This window comes from Aspergillus foveolatus, assembly GCF_047715535.1.
Source record: "Aspergillus foveolatus strain CBS 279.81 unplaced genomic scaffold BDW70scaffold_1, whole genome shotgun sequence".
NCBI classification, from domain to species: Eukaryota; Fungi; Ascomycota; class Eurotiomycetes; order Eurotiales; family Aspergillaceae; genus Aspergillus; species Aspergillus foveolatus.
In genome coordinates, this window is record NW_027396065.1 from 501,692 (window position 1) to 516,256 (window position 14,565).

General features: G+C 52.8%; 6 protein-coding genes across 6 annotated transcripts; 4 read left to right on the plus strand and 2 right to left on the minus strand.

The window, feature by feature from the left end:
• Positions 1 to 310: 310 nt before the first annotated feature.
• On the plus strand, positions 311 to 2,277 carry BDW70DRAFT_165519 (major facilitator superfamily domain-containing protein; the record flags this gene model as incomplete). The annotated part of the gene is made up of 5 exons (XM_073741769.1): positions 311 to 483; positions 545 to 1,126; positions 1,198 to 1,354; positions 1,418 to 1,753; positions 1,818 to 2,277. The coding sequence occupies 5 exons, from the start codon at positions 311 to 313 to the stop codon at positions 2,172 to 2,174; spliced, it is 1,605 nt and encodes a 534-aa protein (XP_073601091.1). The 3' UTR covers positions 2,175 to 2,277.
• A 103-nt stretch (positions 2,278 to 2,380) lies between these two features.
• BDW70DRAFT_146443 (uncharacterized protein) lies at positions 2,381 to 5,177 on the minus strand (the record flags this gene model as incomplete). The annotated part of the gene is made up of 9 exons (XM_073738582.1): positions 2,381 to 2,576; positions 2,647 to 2,728; positions 2,805 to 2,896; positions 2,933 to 3,004; positions 3,091 to 3,499; positions 3,648 to 3,741; positions 3,781 to 3,905; positions 3,974 to 4,201; positions 5,153 to 5,177. 9 exons carry the CDS (start codon positions 5,175 to 5,177, stop codon positions 2,381 to 2,383), a joined length of 1,323 nt encoding a protein of 440 aa, XP_073601092.1.
• Positions 5,178 to 5,794: 617 nt separating this feature from the next.
• Positions 5,795 to 8,380, plus strand: BDW70DRAFT_125718 (E3 ubiquitin-protein ligase). The gene has a single exon (XM_073734942.1). The coding sequence runs from the start codon at positions 5,869 to 5,871 to the stop codon at positions 8,089 to 8,091; it is 2,223 nt and encodes a 740-aa protein (XP_073601093.1). The 5' UTR covers positions 5,795 to 5,868; the 3' UTR covers positions 8,092 to 8,380.
• Positions 8,381 to 9,444: 1,064 nt separating this feature from the next.
• Positions 9,445 to 11,366, plus strand: BDW70DRAFT_154967 (putative isoamyl alcohol oxidase; the record flags this gene model as incomplete). Its single annotated transcript, XM_073739947.1, has 3 exons — positions 9,445 to 9,642; positions 9,697 to 10,034; positions 10,085 to 11,366. 3 exons carry the CDS (start codon positions 9,445 to 9,447, stop codon positions 11,364 to 11,366), a joined length of 1,818 nt encoding a protein of 605 aa, XP_073601094.1.
• A 185-nt stretch (positions 11,367 to 11,551) lies between these two features.
• On the minus strand, positions 11,552 to 11,854 carry BDW70DRAFT_154968 (glutaredoxin family protein; the record flags this gene model as incomplete). The annotated part of the gene is made up of 1 exon (XM_073739948.1): positions 11,552 to 11,854. One exon carries the CDS (start codon positions 11,852 to 11,854, stop codon positions 11,552 to 11,554), a length of 303 nt encoding a protein of 100 aa, XP_073601095.1.
• A 253-nt stretch (positions 11,855 to 12,107) lies between these two features.
• BDW70DRAFT_154969 (CORD and CS domain protein) lies at positions 12,108 to 13,251 on the plus strand (the record flags this gene model as incomplete). Its single annotated transcript, XM_073739949.1, has 3 exons — positions 12,108 to 12,213; positions 12,344 to 12,875; positions 12,939 to 13,251. 3 exons carry the CDS (start codon positions 12,108 to 12,110, stop codon positions 13,249 to 13,251), a joined length of 951 nt encoding a protein of 316 aa, XP_073601096.1.
• Positions 13,252 to 14,565: the final 1,314 nt, after the last annotated feature.

A 14,565-nucleotide genomic window follows, 5' to 3' on the forward strand; every position in this document is an offset into this window, starting at 1 on the left:
GATTCTCTGAAGGTTCTATACTTATGCAGCTGGAAACCTTATTGAACCGCCAGCACGAGCAGCAGCATGATCTACAGCTGTACGCATGCATGGAGAATCTCACTGCACGCAACTGGAGAGGACGTGAGAGATCATCCACAATTATGGCCATGGCTGACTGTTGCCTTCAAACATTTCGGATTTCGAGTCGCCTAGAATCTGGAACATATTTATGCCATTGCCTCCGTTAAGACACTCCCATTGCAGCGGCTCTATATGACCGTTTTGCTACTGCCTCGCCTCGAAAAAGAAAAGGAATCAAAAGCGCACGATGCCATCCCCATACTTCTCCAACACGCTAACAGAAAGCCTCTTCGTCCTAACTGTGACATTTGCTTTTGCCCAGTCGACCATCTTCTCCGGCATGGCGACCGTGATGACCGATACGATCGGTAGGGACCTCCAGATGGACGGGCAGGTTGTTTGGATCACGTCTGCTTGCCTGTACGTCCCTATCACCCCCAGCTCCACAATAGCATTTTCCCATGCTAATGTAGGGTGGCAGACTAACGAGCGGTGCCTTCGTCCTCCCCTTCGGAACCCTCGCCGACACAATCGGACGCAAGAACATGGCGCTGGCAGCTATGGTCTGCACAACGCTCGCCGTCTTCGCAGCGGGATGGGCCCCTGATGGACCGTCCCTGATCGTCTTCACGGCGCTGATCGGTCTGTTCAGTGCAGCTGCTGTTTCACCCGCTGTGGGACAGCTGGGTGCTGTATATAGCGAGCCCTCAAAGAGAAGGAATCGGGCGTTTGCGTGCTTTAGTGCTGGGAATCCGCTGGGGTTTGTGGTCGGGACATTTGTTGCCGGGGTTGTACTTGAGATTTCAGGCACCACTGCCTCTCGAGAAGCGGCTGGGAATGGTAGTGGATGGAGAGTGTGCTTTTGGGTGTTCTGTGTGCTCTGCGCAGGATTTGCGGGCCTCGTTGCGTTTACAGTGCCGAGCGATGTGAAGATTGGAACTCGCCCCGCTGCTGCTGGGGGTCAGGGGATAGGAGTGTCCGGGTGGGAGGCGCTGAAGAGGTTTGATCTTTTGGGAGCACTGCTCGTTACCGCGGGGGTGTCCTTGGTGTCGGCAGGATTGACGTGCGTCTTCTACCTCCCTTCTTTCCTGTCATTTCTCTGAGGCTAGGATGTGATGCTGATTATGGGTACAGCCTCATCGACGTAGCCCCCAAAGGTTGGGCTACGCCCTATGTGATCGTCATGCTGGTTCTAGGAGTTGTCCTCCTAGCCGCCTTCATTTTTTGGCAATCAGTCTACAAGTTTCCCTTGATGCCGTTGTATATCTGGAAAGACCGGAATTTTTCTCTCGTACTTCAGCCTTCCACTACCCTCCAAGTCAAACCATTCCAGCTAATTCCTCAAACTAAATAGGTAATAATCCTCCTCGCCACCGGCAACGCCGCATTCACGGCTTCCTCCTTCTGGCTCTGCTTATATCTGCAACGCCTGAAGTCTCTCAGCTCCCTTTGGATCGCGATCTACCTCCTCCCGCAGAACATCAACGGGCTCCTTGTGAACTTCGTCTGCAGTCTCATCCTACATCGCGTCTCGCATAGGGTGCTTATGGGCGTTGGTGCGATCTCGTACCTAGGCAGCTTCTTGCTACTAGCCCTGCTGCAGGAGATCAGACTCTACTACTGGGCGTTTGTATTTCCTGCACTTTTGCTGGCGGTCGTTGGCGCCGATTTGCAGTTTAATGTGGCGAATGTATGCTCCCTTTAATCTGCACTACTTGTTGAGTATGCTAAAATAAATGTTAATGGGCGTGTAGAGTTACGTGATGTCCTCTCTGCCACGCGAACAACAGTCTCTCGCTGGTGGGATCCTGAGCGCAGTCAACAGGCTACTCTCGAATATCACACTGAGTATATCGACGGCTGTGTACTATGCCGGGAGTCAGAAGCAGACTACACGAGGTGATGACACTGGGCTAGGTGGGTATAAAGCAGCCTTTTGGATGTTGGTCGGCATTGCAGGGGTGAATTTGCTCCTTGTACCTTTTTTGAAAATCGAGAGGAGGATTCCCGAGGCTGGGGCACTGGATGTGACGGATAGAGAGCCTTTGACAGAAAAAGAAATCGAAAAGGGGAGGAAGGAGAGGACCGCGTCGGCGGAATCCGTGGTGTAACCGTATCTATATCATCCTTTAAATTTATATACCAGTTTGGGTGCCCAAGCTGACAGGTGCAAGGATTCACCCACCGATTATAGCGAGGACTATCCGAGCCCAAACTGCCTCCGGAAAACCATTACATACATTCATGTGCAATAAATTGATGATTCCGACAAGCCCTATACACAGGAGCCAACCAACCACTAAAGCCATATTCAGACTTAGCAGCGAAGTCCTCCTTGAAAGGGCTCTGTATCCGCCTGACACGTACTATTCGGCGGAGGCAACTGCCCACTCAGCAGATAATTCCGGGCCCGCCGCGCGAAGCAGATCGATGGACTGAGAAACGCAGTATGTCCGACTGAGTGTTGGATGAGGACTGCGGAGCCGGGGAAGACGGAGGACATCTTATGGGCACTGGGCAGTATTAACAGAGTTTAAAGAAATGCGCACTCGGGATACTGGTTTTGATCAAGGATGTACGTACCCTCTCTTTGGAGCGACGGGGCCAACTTCGGTGGTCACGAAGGGGATCGGACTTGCTGTGTGTCGGTTGTCGAGAATTGTGTCTGATCAAACAGGATTAGAGAACCTTATCCGAGATAATCGCCAGGGAAGTTCTCTTAAGGTCAATTCCAGGCTTACCTTTGAGATTCCCCGTTTCTGGCGGTAACACTTCATAAGCTCTGCAAGCGACGCCGTTAGCGTTATTTGGCCAGGCCTCGCCGAAGAACTCGCTTTACGACGTTAAGACATCCACATAGTTCTCAAACTGGCTAATGCTCCTGAACCGCTTTTCACCGGCACCGTCGACACATTTGATCAGAGTGTCAACGTCCCTTTCGCTGTGCTCGGGGCATAGTTGCACGGGTTTGCAGGGATGGTGCCGCCGGTCACTGCGATGGCGTAGGCAGTCGTATTGCCCTGTTACAGGCCAGCCAGGATAGCTGCGAGTTTTTGGAACCTTTCGGCCGGTATGTACATGGCTTGAAAGATGAGCTGCTTGAGATCGGAATAGGTTGCTAGCATTGGTAAGGGGCAGGTAGTAACGCTCGGTGGAATGGGGATAGGGTTGTATTTCAAGTCTTGCAGGAGGGCGCCGAGCCGGGATCTGATGTCGTGTACAGACAGCCCCCAGAACGCGCAGCGTTCCTTTGGCCCAGCTTGAAAGCATGACTGGATGAATGAATCGAGCGCCATGCCTGCGTCGTAGAGATTGGACTTCCACCCGAGGCTATAGTAGTCTTCCGCATCTACGACTCCGTACAGAACCATCCGCTCGACTCGGTCGGGGAAGAGATGTGCAAATGTCGCGCCAGGCACAGTCCATAGCTCACCCCCTAGTACCAGAGCTCTGCCTGTTCGTTGTCGCTCTCGTTCTTCGCCAGTCATTGCTTCTGTTCGGCCTCGACGAATGAAAGCATGTCGCGTGCCACGGCCGGGGTGTTCACAAACGCTGCAGAGCCATTCGAGCCACCGACAATGGACTACAGACGTCGCCAAATATCTCAGCCGCTGCAAACTGCCTGCCTGCCGCGGTGGAGGAGGCATTGTAGATTTCCGGAAAGTAGAGCTTCTCGAACTACGCTCGTCCTTCTGGGTTTCCAGGCCAATAGTCCACATTCAGACCGCAGAGGCCAACGCCGCGTGGGTCAAAGCCGACGATGTTATGCAGGCCTTGCCGAATACCTGCCAATGCTAGGCCTTGCGAGAAGACGGATTCGATACCTGAGCCCCCGGGCCCGCCTAGTACTCTTGGGTTAGTAGGGAGCTGTACCGCGACCTCGACCCTAGAAAAGCAAATGTCTATGTACCTGGGCTGATAAGCAGACTGCGAGTTTTGCTTGCATTGGTAGCGGACAGCTTGAGGCAGGCGATGGCCGTGACCCCCCGAGAGGGATCCCCGTAATCAAGCGGGACTTCTAACCTGGCGCTTGTGTAGTTCTGAAAGCACGGGACCCAGTGAAGATCGGGGGATGGAGGCAGCTGTGATAGCGAGTCAGAATGTGAGTACCTTGAACTTGTTTGCAGACCGTACGGAGCTCCAGTCACCCAGTGTGATGTTGAGGTGCGCACTCTGTACACCAGAGCAGAATAGTACTGCTGCAAGAACAACGGCCTTGGTCATGTTCGCGAGAGCGCTATGAGTAATGCACAGATAATGGCGTGGCATCGCATTCTTTGCGAGGGAGTTGGTCAAACATATCAGTCTGCTGCTTACATCCGGAGGCTTAGTAGATATGACGATCGCAGTCATTCTTCTCACCCATGGGATGCCTGATGCCTAGATGATGCCTAGAAGTTGGCAGTATCACGAAACCTGTAATCTTTTGTGCCACAACAAGCTTTTCAGACAAGGTATCTGGCTGGACTTCTGCCTGTGGCCTCCCCACTTGGTGTATACAATTGGACGTATCCGCGACGGCTCATTCAACCTAAGCTCAGCTGGTTCCTGCCCGAAGTACGAAGTGTTACTGGAGAAGCTTGCCGGCTGGTAGGGCTGCCCAGGAGTCTATAGCCCGGCTGCATCGTGGAGTTGGACCCAGCTTCCGGTTTTTCGGAGTATCACCATGGATAAAGCTGGAGATGACCTCGCTGGAAACCATGCTACAGCCACCATGATCAATGAGGTCTCACGAGCCCATTAGTTTCATAAGCTGACAGGCTCCACGTCTCCGGTCTCACCACCGTCGTATTCACTCAGCCATTGATCCCTGCCGTTTAGTGAAGGGCCACATTTTTTCATGCAATGAATATTACTGCGCCCAAGTTATCAATTATCCCAATGCGCAATGCAAGTACCTTAATAGGGTTCCTCTGTCATTCAGATGCCATCGCTCTCAAGCTGGGGTTCGCTTGGCCAGGGTAATCTCCTGCGAGCTGACCGGCATTGAGGTCGTCACAAAATGCTCACGTCAAGGAAAACATGATTTTCTTCCAGCTCTGGAGAGAAAAATTTTCGATAACTGCTTGGCCGTGTGGCATAGAGCCACCCTGTAGCTTTTGGATCCGATACATAGCCTCCCTCAACAAATCGCAGTTCTTCACGCAGCAGAAGACTTGCCGGAGCAAACAGCATCATTTCGAGCCCAGAGTGACTGTCGTCCTTGCCGAGTTGGCGTTTCGGCAAAGCGATACTGTCAATGGATTTGTGTAGTTCATGCGCACTTTACGCCACTACTCGTACTATCGTCGTTGCCAGCGTTGCTTCAAACAAAGCTTAAAGAGGCTGTAGTCCTCTTGGGCATGCCCTTTCAGTTGAAAAAATCATTGCGAGAAGTCATAAAATGGTTGTCACAGTTGTTTAATGATTTGCACAGCCTCGATGTAAAGACCGACTTTCGTTGCCTTGTTGCCAATAGGAAAAATATATACAGCGGCAGTGCGTGCTTAGACCAGAACTCGCCCTCCCAGCACGACTTACCTCCACTGCTTGCAGCCGCCAAGATATAGGTTTGTAAAAAAAAAAAAAAAAAAAGCACGGCTATGATGGTTCCTGAAGTAGAAGAGCAAGAATCCAGGAAAGTGGTGACAGTGTAGAGGATGTAGTCTCCGATCAGGTGACGCCGTTCCGGCTGCCTGCCAAACAAAGAACGTAAGCTGACCAGACTCTCACCACCTCTCTCCTTATGTCTCCTGTCCTCTTTTTCTATTCCACTCGTTATCTTCCCGGCGACATGTAGCATCTCTTCTGCCACTCAAATGCAACATGGTGCTCTCCTTATCAGTGCCCAGCTTCTCCCGCTCCAGCACAACCACTCCCCCGCTTCGATCGAGAAATGCCAGTACTAGCTACTCCGCAACACTCAGCGAGGCTCTTCGCAATAACCCATTCGGCAGCTCATCCTCTCGCTCGCGGCCGTCCCTAGCAGCTCCCGAAGACCAGAAGCGGGAGCAGGAAGAACTCAATGCCGCGCTTGAAACACTCGTCCAGATTTTCCCTGACGTCAAGATCGAAGTCTTCCGCGAGCTGCTCGTTCGATTCGATGGCAATAGTAGGCTACCTGTCTGCGTTGAGCAGCTCCTGCGTCATAAAGAGAAATGGGTGGCAGGGCGATGGAACGTTCCGTCAGCGTCAGGGCCGGAAAATGCACCGGCGGCCGCGGGGGCTGATTCCGAGACGCCCGGATCGTTGGTGCCCCCCGACGAGCGGTTCCGGACGGAGGAATACAAGGCTGCCGTGAGGGGTGTTCTGGTCAAGGAATTCAGCGGGCTGAGCCGGAGTACCGTGGATGCGGTGCTGGCGGAGGTGAATTTCTGCTATCTTCGTGCTCGGCCTGTTCTGCAAGACCTTTCGCGGAAGACTTGGCGGGCGACATTCCAAAACATGCTTCCTTCGTTCAGGCGCAGGAAGGACAAAGATGATAGCCATCCTCTCATCCTGTGGCAACGTCAGGCGGACGGTGAACCAGTTCCCCGGCTCAAGGATACCGGATGTGAGGAGCTGGATCGCGAGTTACATGAATCGTTGCTAGCGCCGGTGCTTCAAGCGCGACAAGAGGAGCGAGAACGGGCGGACATGAAACTGGCTGAAGCATTGAATGAGAAGGAAGCCGAGGCGGCTAATGCGTTGTACGAGTGCGAGTGCTGCTTCACGGATGCCACGTTTGAGCAGATAGCGATCTGTTCCGACGGCATGCACTTCATTTGCTTCAACTGCATCCGACATACTGTTCACCAAGCACTCTTTGGCCAGGGCTGGGCTTCGTCTGTTGATGTTGAAAGGTCGACATTGAAGTGCTTGGCGCCGTCTCCCAGTGAACCCTGCAAAGGTATCCTCAGTGCCGACCTAGTCAAACGTGCTATACTTCTCGACAAGGCTGGTCTGGAGACATACTCCAAGTTTGAATCAAGACTTGCATCCGATGCCCTTCTCAGGTCCCAATTCAAACTCATCCGCTGTCCTTTTTGTTCCTACGCCGAGGTTGATCCCGTTTATCACCCCCCGGCAAACGGTGTCAATTGGCGCTTCCGCAGGGACGGACTTATCTCTACTCTTTTAATGATCTTCATATTTCTGGACGCCATACCCTTTCTTCTTGTGATCGCAGGGATTATCTATTTAATAGACCCTACCGCTCTTCCTACAATTCTCAACAACTCTCTATTAAATTTGCGCCTCAAAGTCCGCATGAAGAAATTCACCTGCGCAAATACGAAGTGCCGACGGACCAGCTGCATCACCTGTCAGAAACCGTGGCGTGACCCGCACGTCTGCCATGAACCTTTGCTACTGGACCTCCGAGCCACCGTCGAGGCCGCCCGCACTGCCGCAGTAAAGCGCACCTGTCCCCGCTGCGGCCTTTCCTTCGTCAAGTCCTCCGGCTGCAACAAACTGACCTGTACCTGCGGCTATTCAATGTGCTACCTCTGCCGGAAAGCTCTCGGGCCACCACTAAAAACCCGCGACCGCCGACCGCCCCTACGCCAAGAAAACATCAACCCCATGGGCAACGGCGAAGCTCCCGAGCCCGGCCCCGATCCCCGACCAGACCAGGATGAGGACGAAGACGAAGAAGAACACGAAGGCTACCGCCATTTCTGCGAACACTTCCGCGCTAACCCGGGCTCCCGCTGCACAGCGTGCAACAAATGCGAGCTCTACCAAGATGAAGACGAAGAAGCCGTTGCGCGACGAGCAGGCGAGAAAGCAGAGTACGAGTGGCGCATTCGACACCAAATGGCTGCTGCTGGTGGCGCTACGTTCGCGCCTACACCTGCTGTTGCGGGTATCCCTTCTGTCAATGTCAACCACGACCTATCTGTCAGCACTGCGAGAGGCGCACGATACACGACGATGTTTTTACGACCGCGCGGCAAGAGTTTTTGGTACTGGCTTGATGGGATGTGGCAGTCTGGACAGTGGAAGGTTGAGGGACAGGCTCTTGTGGATTGGATTTTGGAGAGGGTTATTGTTATTCAGGATATTTGACACTTGGTTCCCATCCCGTCTTCTCCTTCTAAGACTGAATTCTTTTACACTTACCTACCTGCCTACTTTGGAATACCGTCATGGCAAGCATGCATTGCATTGCATGGTCGAATTTGAGCCTTTTGAGTCAAAATTGGACAGCGATTGGTTATCATACAGGCTTTGGCGTTCTGGTTTAGGGCACAGCTTAACTTAGCGTTGCTAGGCTACACAATGTTATGTGGCATGAATACATTCTTTACTCTGTGACATATCGTGATCTCATTCGTTATGGACTGCTTTGCTTCTGCAGACATCCTTCTTTCCGTTAACCATGGCATGAAGAGCTGCGCAAACCGCCGTCTAACCCGGGTCCGGAGAGAATGTCCACCACACCACGTACTGCTTATGGTGCCATGTTCCAGAGATCCGAGAGTACTATCCTCGCACCTACCACCTAGGCTGCAACAGTTGACATGAACGTGAGCTCTTACTATGGAAGGTACGGACGCCTGTACCTCGCCTCGCCGCCTACGTCGAGAACCAAGAAGTCTCACCTTGCCACGGTCTTCGAGAAGAATGTGCAAGTTACTCAGTCAGCCGGTAATTGGACAGCTGACCTTCCTAATCTTGATCCGTTTCTGCAGCTTTCAGCTCCTGCAGCTTTCAGCTCGTGCATAGCTCCTACGGTCACGGGGCTGGACCGGGAGCAGCGGCGGGGATAGAGCCAGATTAAGTAGATTAGCCGTGTGAGATCTTCAGGAACCGGATATTGAATTGTAGTTCATTAGTCCATTAGTTATGACTCGGGGCTCTTGGTTAGGGTCGGGGCAGGGGCAGGGTGTGGTTCAGGATCCACATTCACTGCGCCGTCGAATTCTAGGGTTTCGGGACCAAAAGCACGGACCGCCGTATACTTGATCGGCTGGGTTCATAACATACTGAAGACCAAGGCTGTCAAGGAGCATTCCTTGAAAAATGCTAGGCTGAAACACGACGTGGTCTGTAGAACCAAAATCTCGGTTTAAATATGTGAGAGACCATCCTATAGCGTAGCAATCGAGCGTATGCTCGTAATATGGCGCAGTGGCACCCAATTTTTTGGCTGCAATGCCCACATCTTCACGCTCCATCAGAACCAACCTGGGAATTTGTCCGTACTCCGTAGGAAAAAGCCGATGAGCGCTTCGAATGCTACGTCAGCAATCATATGACCTTCTTGACCGATGGTTCGCAGGGGCACAGTCGCGCAAAAAAAAAAAAGAAAACATGGGAGCTGAGGCCCGGATATAAAGAAGTCGGTCGCGGTTCCAATTGCAGCCAACCTTGACACCTCGCGCGGCCACTGGCGAAAACGTATCGCAAGTTGCAACCATGGCGCTTACTCTGGGAGTACTGGCGCTCGCTGCTCTTGGGCCGCAGTCCGTAACTGCTGGTGTCGTTGGTCGCCGCTCCGTACTGTCAGTCAGCGATTCGGACTGGGATGCTTTCAATTCGAGCGTTTCGGGGCGGTTGCAAGTCGGTGTGCCGATGCTTGCGCCCTGCTACACGAACTACAACGGACAGCAACAGGTATGGTACAGTGTTAGACAGTGGCTTGAGTTGGCTGTGCTGACAACAAATCAGGATGTTGATCCCGAAGTGTGCGACACCCTGCAACAGAACCGCGCTGACCATCTGTTCGTGACGGACCAGTTCGGCGGCTATCAGGAATCAAATTGGGGCGGGTGCCAGAGGACGGGAGATAACTGTGCGATGATGCTTACGGTCCCGGATACCGTGACCCCTTTGTCGAGGCCTTGCATGCAGGGGAGTGTTCCGACGAGATACGTTGACGCGCAGAGCGTGGAGGATGTGCAGAAGACGCTGCAGTTCGCCAGCGATAACAACTTGCGGCTGGTTGTGAAGAATACTGGGCATGACTATACTGGGAGAAGCTCGGCTCCCGACTCATTTGCGCTTTGGTAAGTTTGTTTGCTAGTTTGTGCTTATCTCTGTTATGCTGACGATACAGGACACATAACATGCAACCCCCTATCAACCTCACCAAAGCATTCGTTCCTGATCAATGCTCTGATGCAGCCGGGGACGTGATAACCATCGGTGCTGGCCAGCAGTTCGGTGGGGTATACGATTGGGCACATGCCAATGGGTATCGGGTCGTGGGTGGCACATATGCGGGTGTTGGAATGGCCGGTGGCTGGCTAGCCGGGGGAGGACACAGCATGTTGTCGCCAGAATTGGGACTCGGCGTCGACAACGTCCAGCAGATCAAGGCCGTTCTTCCAAACGGAGAGTACGTCACTGCGAACAGGTGTCAGAACCAGGATATCTTCTTCGCCCTACGCGGTGGTGGGGGCGGTACTTTCGGTGTCGTGACGGAAATCAGTTACTCCGTGCACCCCAGAAAGGACATGCAGTTTGCACGGGTTGTCATTGCCGGTGACAATGACGATGTCGTTGCTGAGCTTATCTCGATATTAGTAGAAAACGCCGACAAATGGGCATCCGAAGGCTGGGGAGGGTACGTTGTCATGCCCGTGGGTGCAACGTCGACAATTTCTTTAGGCACATCATTACTGAACCTCTCCGATGCCGAGGCATCGTTGCAGCCTTTGATCGATCTTGCCAACAGAGAAACCGATGCAGGAAGAGTGGGCAACGCGAGTATCGCGACTGCGAATTATCATGACATCCTTCAAGGTACCATTGCCGCTACGGAAAGCCAGATACTACCCAGCTCGGCCTGGACCATAGCTACTCGACTCATTCCCAGAGAACATTTCGTCGGCGAAAACCAACAGCAGCTCTCATCAACTTTGCACGACATTTTCACAGCAGCGAAGGGGCAAGTATTGCCCGCACAATCAACGCTAATGATGTATGCGACAACGCCGTATCTCTACTCTCAGACGATGCCGGAAGCCGACAGGGCTGGCGGCCCAGGCGCATCCTCGGTATCGCCGGCCTGGCGTAACGGCCTGTGGCATGTTCTCTTCACACAGCAGTTCGACGGCACAACTACCGAGCCCAGCGTAGTCCAGAATCTCTGGCAGGCAACACACGATATCATTAACCCGCTGCGGGATCTCACTCCCAACGGCGGTGCATACCAGAATGAGGCCGATCCTTTCGAGCCCAACCCCATTGATTCATTCTGGGGACAGGAGAACTATGACAGGCTGCTTCAGATAAAAAATGAGGTCGACCCCTTGAACCTGCTCACAGTTCACAACGGAGTTGGGTGGGATGAAACGGATGAAAGATACAGTTGCTATCCAGACGTTCAAGTATAAGCCATCGCAAGTTGGCGGATATTAGTTGCATTATGATCGGCCATGATGGATCCAATTCTGTATATACTTCATATCTGCACCCGGCGAACCAGCGATGCCGAAAGCGGGTCGTTTGGATTACCATAACGTCCGCCGCCGTAAGAACTGCTGTGGCACCTGTAGCATAATAATCCATGAGTTGACTCTTAATGCGCTTTCTCGGCGTTGTCGACAAGCGTCTCAACCTCCTGCTCGGTCCACCGATGGAACAATTTCTTCGGGTCGGATAGTGCCCCCGTACCGGACTGCACATGCAAGACTGGGACATCGAATTCGTACACGTCTTTCCATTCCTTATTGCCTGGGGCCATGATGTCGACCTCAGCGTAGTCGAAGGGCCGGCGCTTATGCAGCTGGGTCACGGTGTGTTTTGCATTGTCGCAGAGTCCGCAGCCGGCACGGGTGAAGAGCGTGACGCGGGCTTGGAGTAGGCGCGCTGTAGGAAACATTGTATAAGGACAATAGTTCAATTGTTCGATTGATTGAAGTCGTAACTGGTGTCGAGCCGAGAAGTCGGAGACAGGAAGCCGAATGGAACCTTCGAGCTTCCCCAGACTAAACCCCTTTGGGCTCTGACGAGATCAGCTCCTTCGAGAAGACTCCCCCACCCTTCATTTCAACGGCGCCCTCATTGTCCTCTTAAAACCCTCCCAATCGTCTTTCTGTCTCAGTTCGGTGAGATAGTAATATTCGCGAACCACAATGGCCACCAAGTGCGTACACAAAGGCTGTGGGAAGGTGTTCACCGACCCCGAGGAGCCCTGTGTGTATCATCCAGGCCCGCCAGTATTCCACGAAGGACAGAAAGGTAAGTAGAGCTCCTCTATCGGTCCCTCCTCATGGGTCCGTCTGATTTGGCGTTGGGGATATGTTACTCGCAAGTACCCTCTGAGTTAGTGCCTCCGCAGCCATCGCTAAATCTACCTTTTTCAATGTAGGCTGGAACTGCTGCAAGCCCCGCGTCCTCACCTTTGAGGAATTTATGGAAATTCCCCCCTGCACGACAGGAAAACACTCCGCCGTAGATGATACTCCTGCGCCGGCTGAAAAGAAGGACACGCCAGCTGAGTCGCAGCCTCCTGTGGCTGCTCCGGTTCCTGTCAGAGATAGCGGGGTTCCCCGGCCTGTCGCACACTCGCCTGCTATCCCTCCTCCCTCGAATGCGCCTACGCCTGTTCCTGAAGAGCCTGAATCTGATGATCCCGAGCTTGCGATTCCTGAGAATGCTACCTGCCGGAGGAGGGGCTGTGGCGGCACCTATAAACCCGACGTGTCGCGGGATGAGGAGCGATGCGTCTACCACCCCGGCCAGCCCGTTTTTCATGAAGGCAGCAAGGGCTGGTCATGCTGTAAGAGGCGGGTTCTTGAGTTCGATGAGTTCTTGAAGATCGGGGGCTGCGCGGAGAAGAAGAGGCATCTTTTTGTTGGGAAGGGCAAGCCTGCTGGCGAGGAGAAGGTTGAGAGCGTTAGGTATGTCTGATTTCTTCCATTACCCAGCCAACCGTTGGCGAGGGCTGACAAGATGATTGTCAGAAACGACTTCTACCAGACGGCAACATCCGTCAACGTTTCGCTATACTTGAAGAAAATCGACAAGGACAAGGCCAAGGTCGAGTTCACGTCCACCGGCATCGCGCTGGACCTTCCGACTACGGATAATAAGCGGTACAAGGATAACTACGAGCTGTTTGCGCCGATTGACCCGGAGAAATCCACGTTCAAGGTGCTCGGCACGAAGCTAGAGTTGATGCTCGTGAAGGGAGATGGAACGAGCTGGCCGGTGCTACGGAAGGATGATAGATGGACTGGTGAACGGATCCAGATTGGTAGTGCAGCAAGGGCTTAACTCGACTTCGATATCGGGTAGTAGATATGAATCACGATCATATTCATGTTCTGCTTGGCTTCAAATACGCCGTATATGTAGATTTGTGTAGTGGATTCGCCGCACCAACACGCAACATAGGACAGAGTCGTCAAATTTCGTCGATCGGCTGGCATGGCATGGTCTAGAGGTCTCCATCGCAAGAGACTCTTTCAGCACAACTAGATCTGCGGCAGCTCTGCAGACTCTGCGAAGTACTTGGTTCCATTGTACCAGGCAGATCAAGTACTTCTCTAGCAGTCCAGCAGAAAACTCTTCAAGCCAGGAACTACAACCCATCCTACGAAGCCAGCAAATACCACCAAGGGCAAGCAAAATAGTGTCACGCCCCCTCCACAGCCAAAGCGCATGGGCACGCCAAAAGGCACACCTAGCCCAGCCATGAATTGTAAGGGAAAAAGAAGGGCGTGATGGTCAAAATTCCTCTCCAGAGCTGGGAACGGAAGAAAACCCACAAAGATTCCGAAGAAATCTCACAGGATAACCCTCAGCGAGCCGCACATGGCGGAGCTCCGGTTTAAACGAATTTACATGATAAGTAAACCGCTACTGATGATGGAGAAGAAAAGAAAAGAAGAGGGAAAGGAGGAAGGATGGTGCAGACTTTTATATGAGTAGCCAAGAGTGCCGCTAGGATGAAAGCAGTTAGTGCTGGACTCGGTCTCGGAGCTTTTTTGGGTAGCCGGTGAAGTGAGGGCTTGGGAGAGGGCTTGAGAGTTCATGTGACTGAGGGTGGGGGTGGGCAGAATCTTAGGCGGTCAGTGTTTATGGAGGGGAAATCACATGCAAAAGTAATGGCTAGCTGCATGGGGTTAGATTGATACTGTAAGTTTGGCCCGTATTACTGGCTTCAAGCCTGAATTTAGTGAGCCCGATGGCAAAAAAAAAAAAACACAGACGCCAGGGCAATTAGCGACTGACCTCTAACCGATAACGATAACATTATAAGACTTACAGCCTCGGAGACATATTCTGGAAATAAGGACTAAGTTCTCACCCGCGGAACTCGCTGCGGGACAGCGTTACAAGACGACCAGGATACGAGAGGGGCGTGCCTGCTCGCCAATCAAGGCAAGGGAGGCACGAGACCACCTCTCCATTATTCTCCAGCTTGACGACATCGTCGCCTCTTCTGGCCCGTCGACCCCCTTTCAAGGATCTTTTGGTAGACTAAGAGATTATATTTCCACCCTTCTGGCTTGAGAACTGGTTAAAACTCTACCAGAACTCGCGAAAATCTATCGCCGTCTACTGTGACTTGTCCGCCCATTTGTG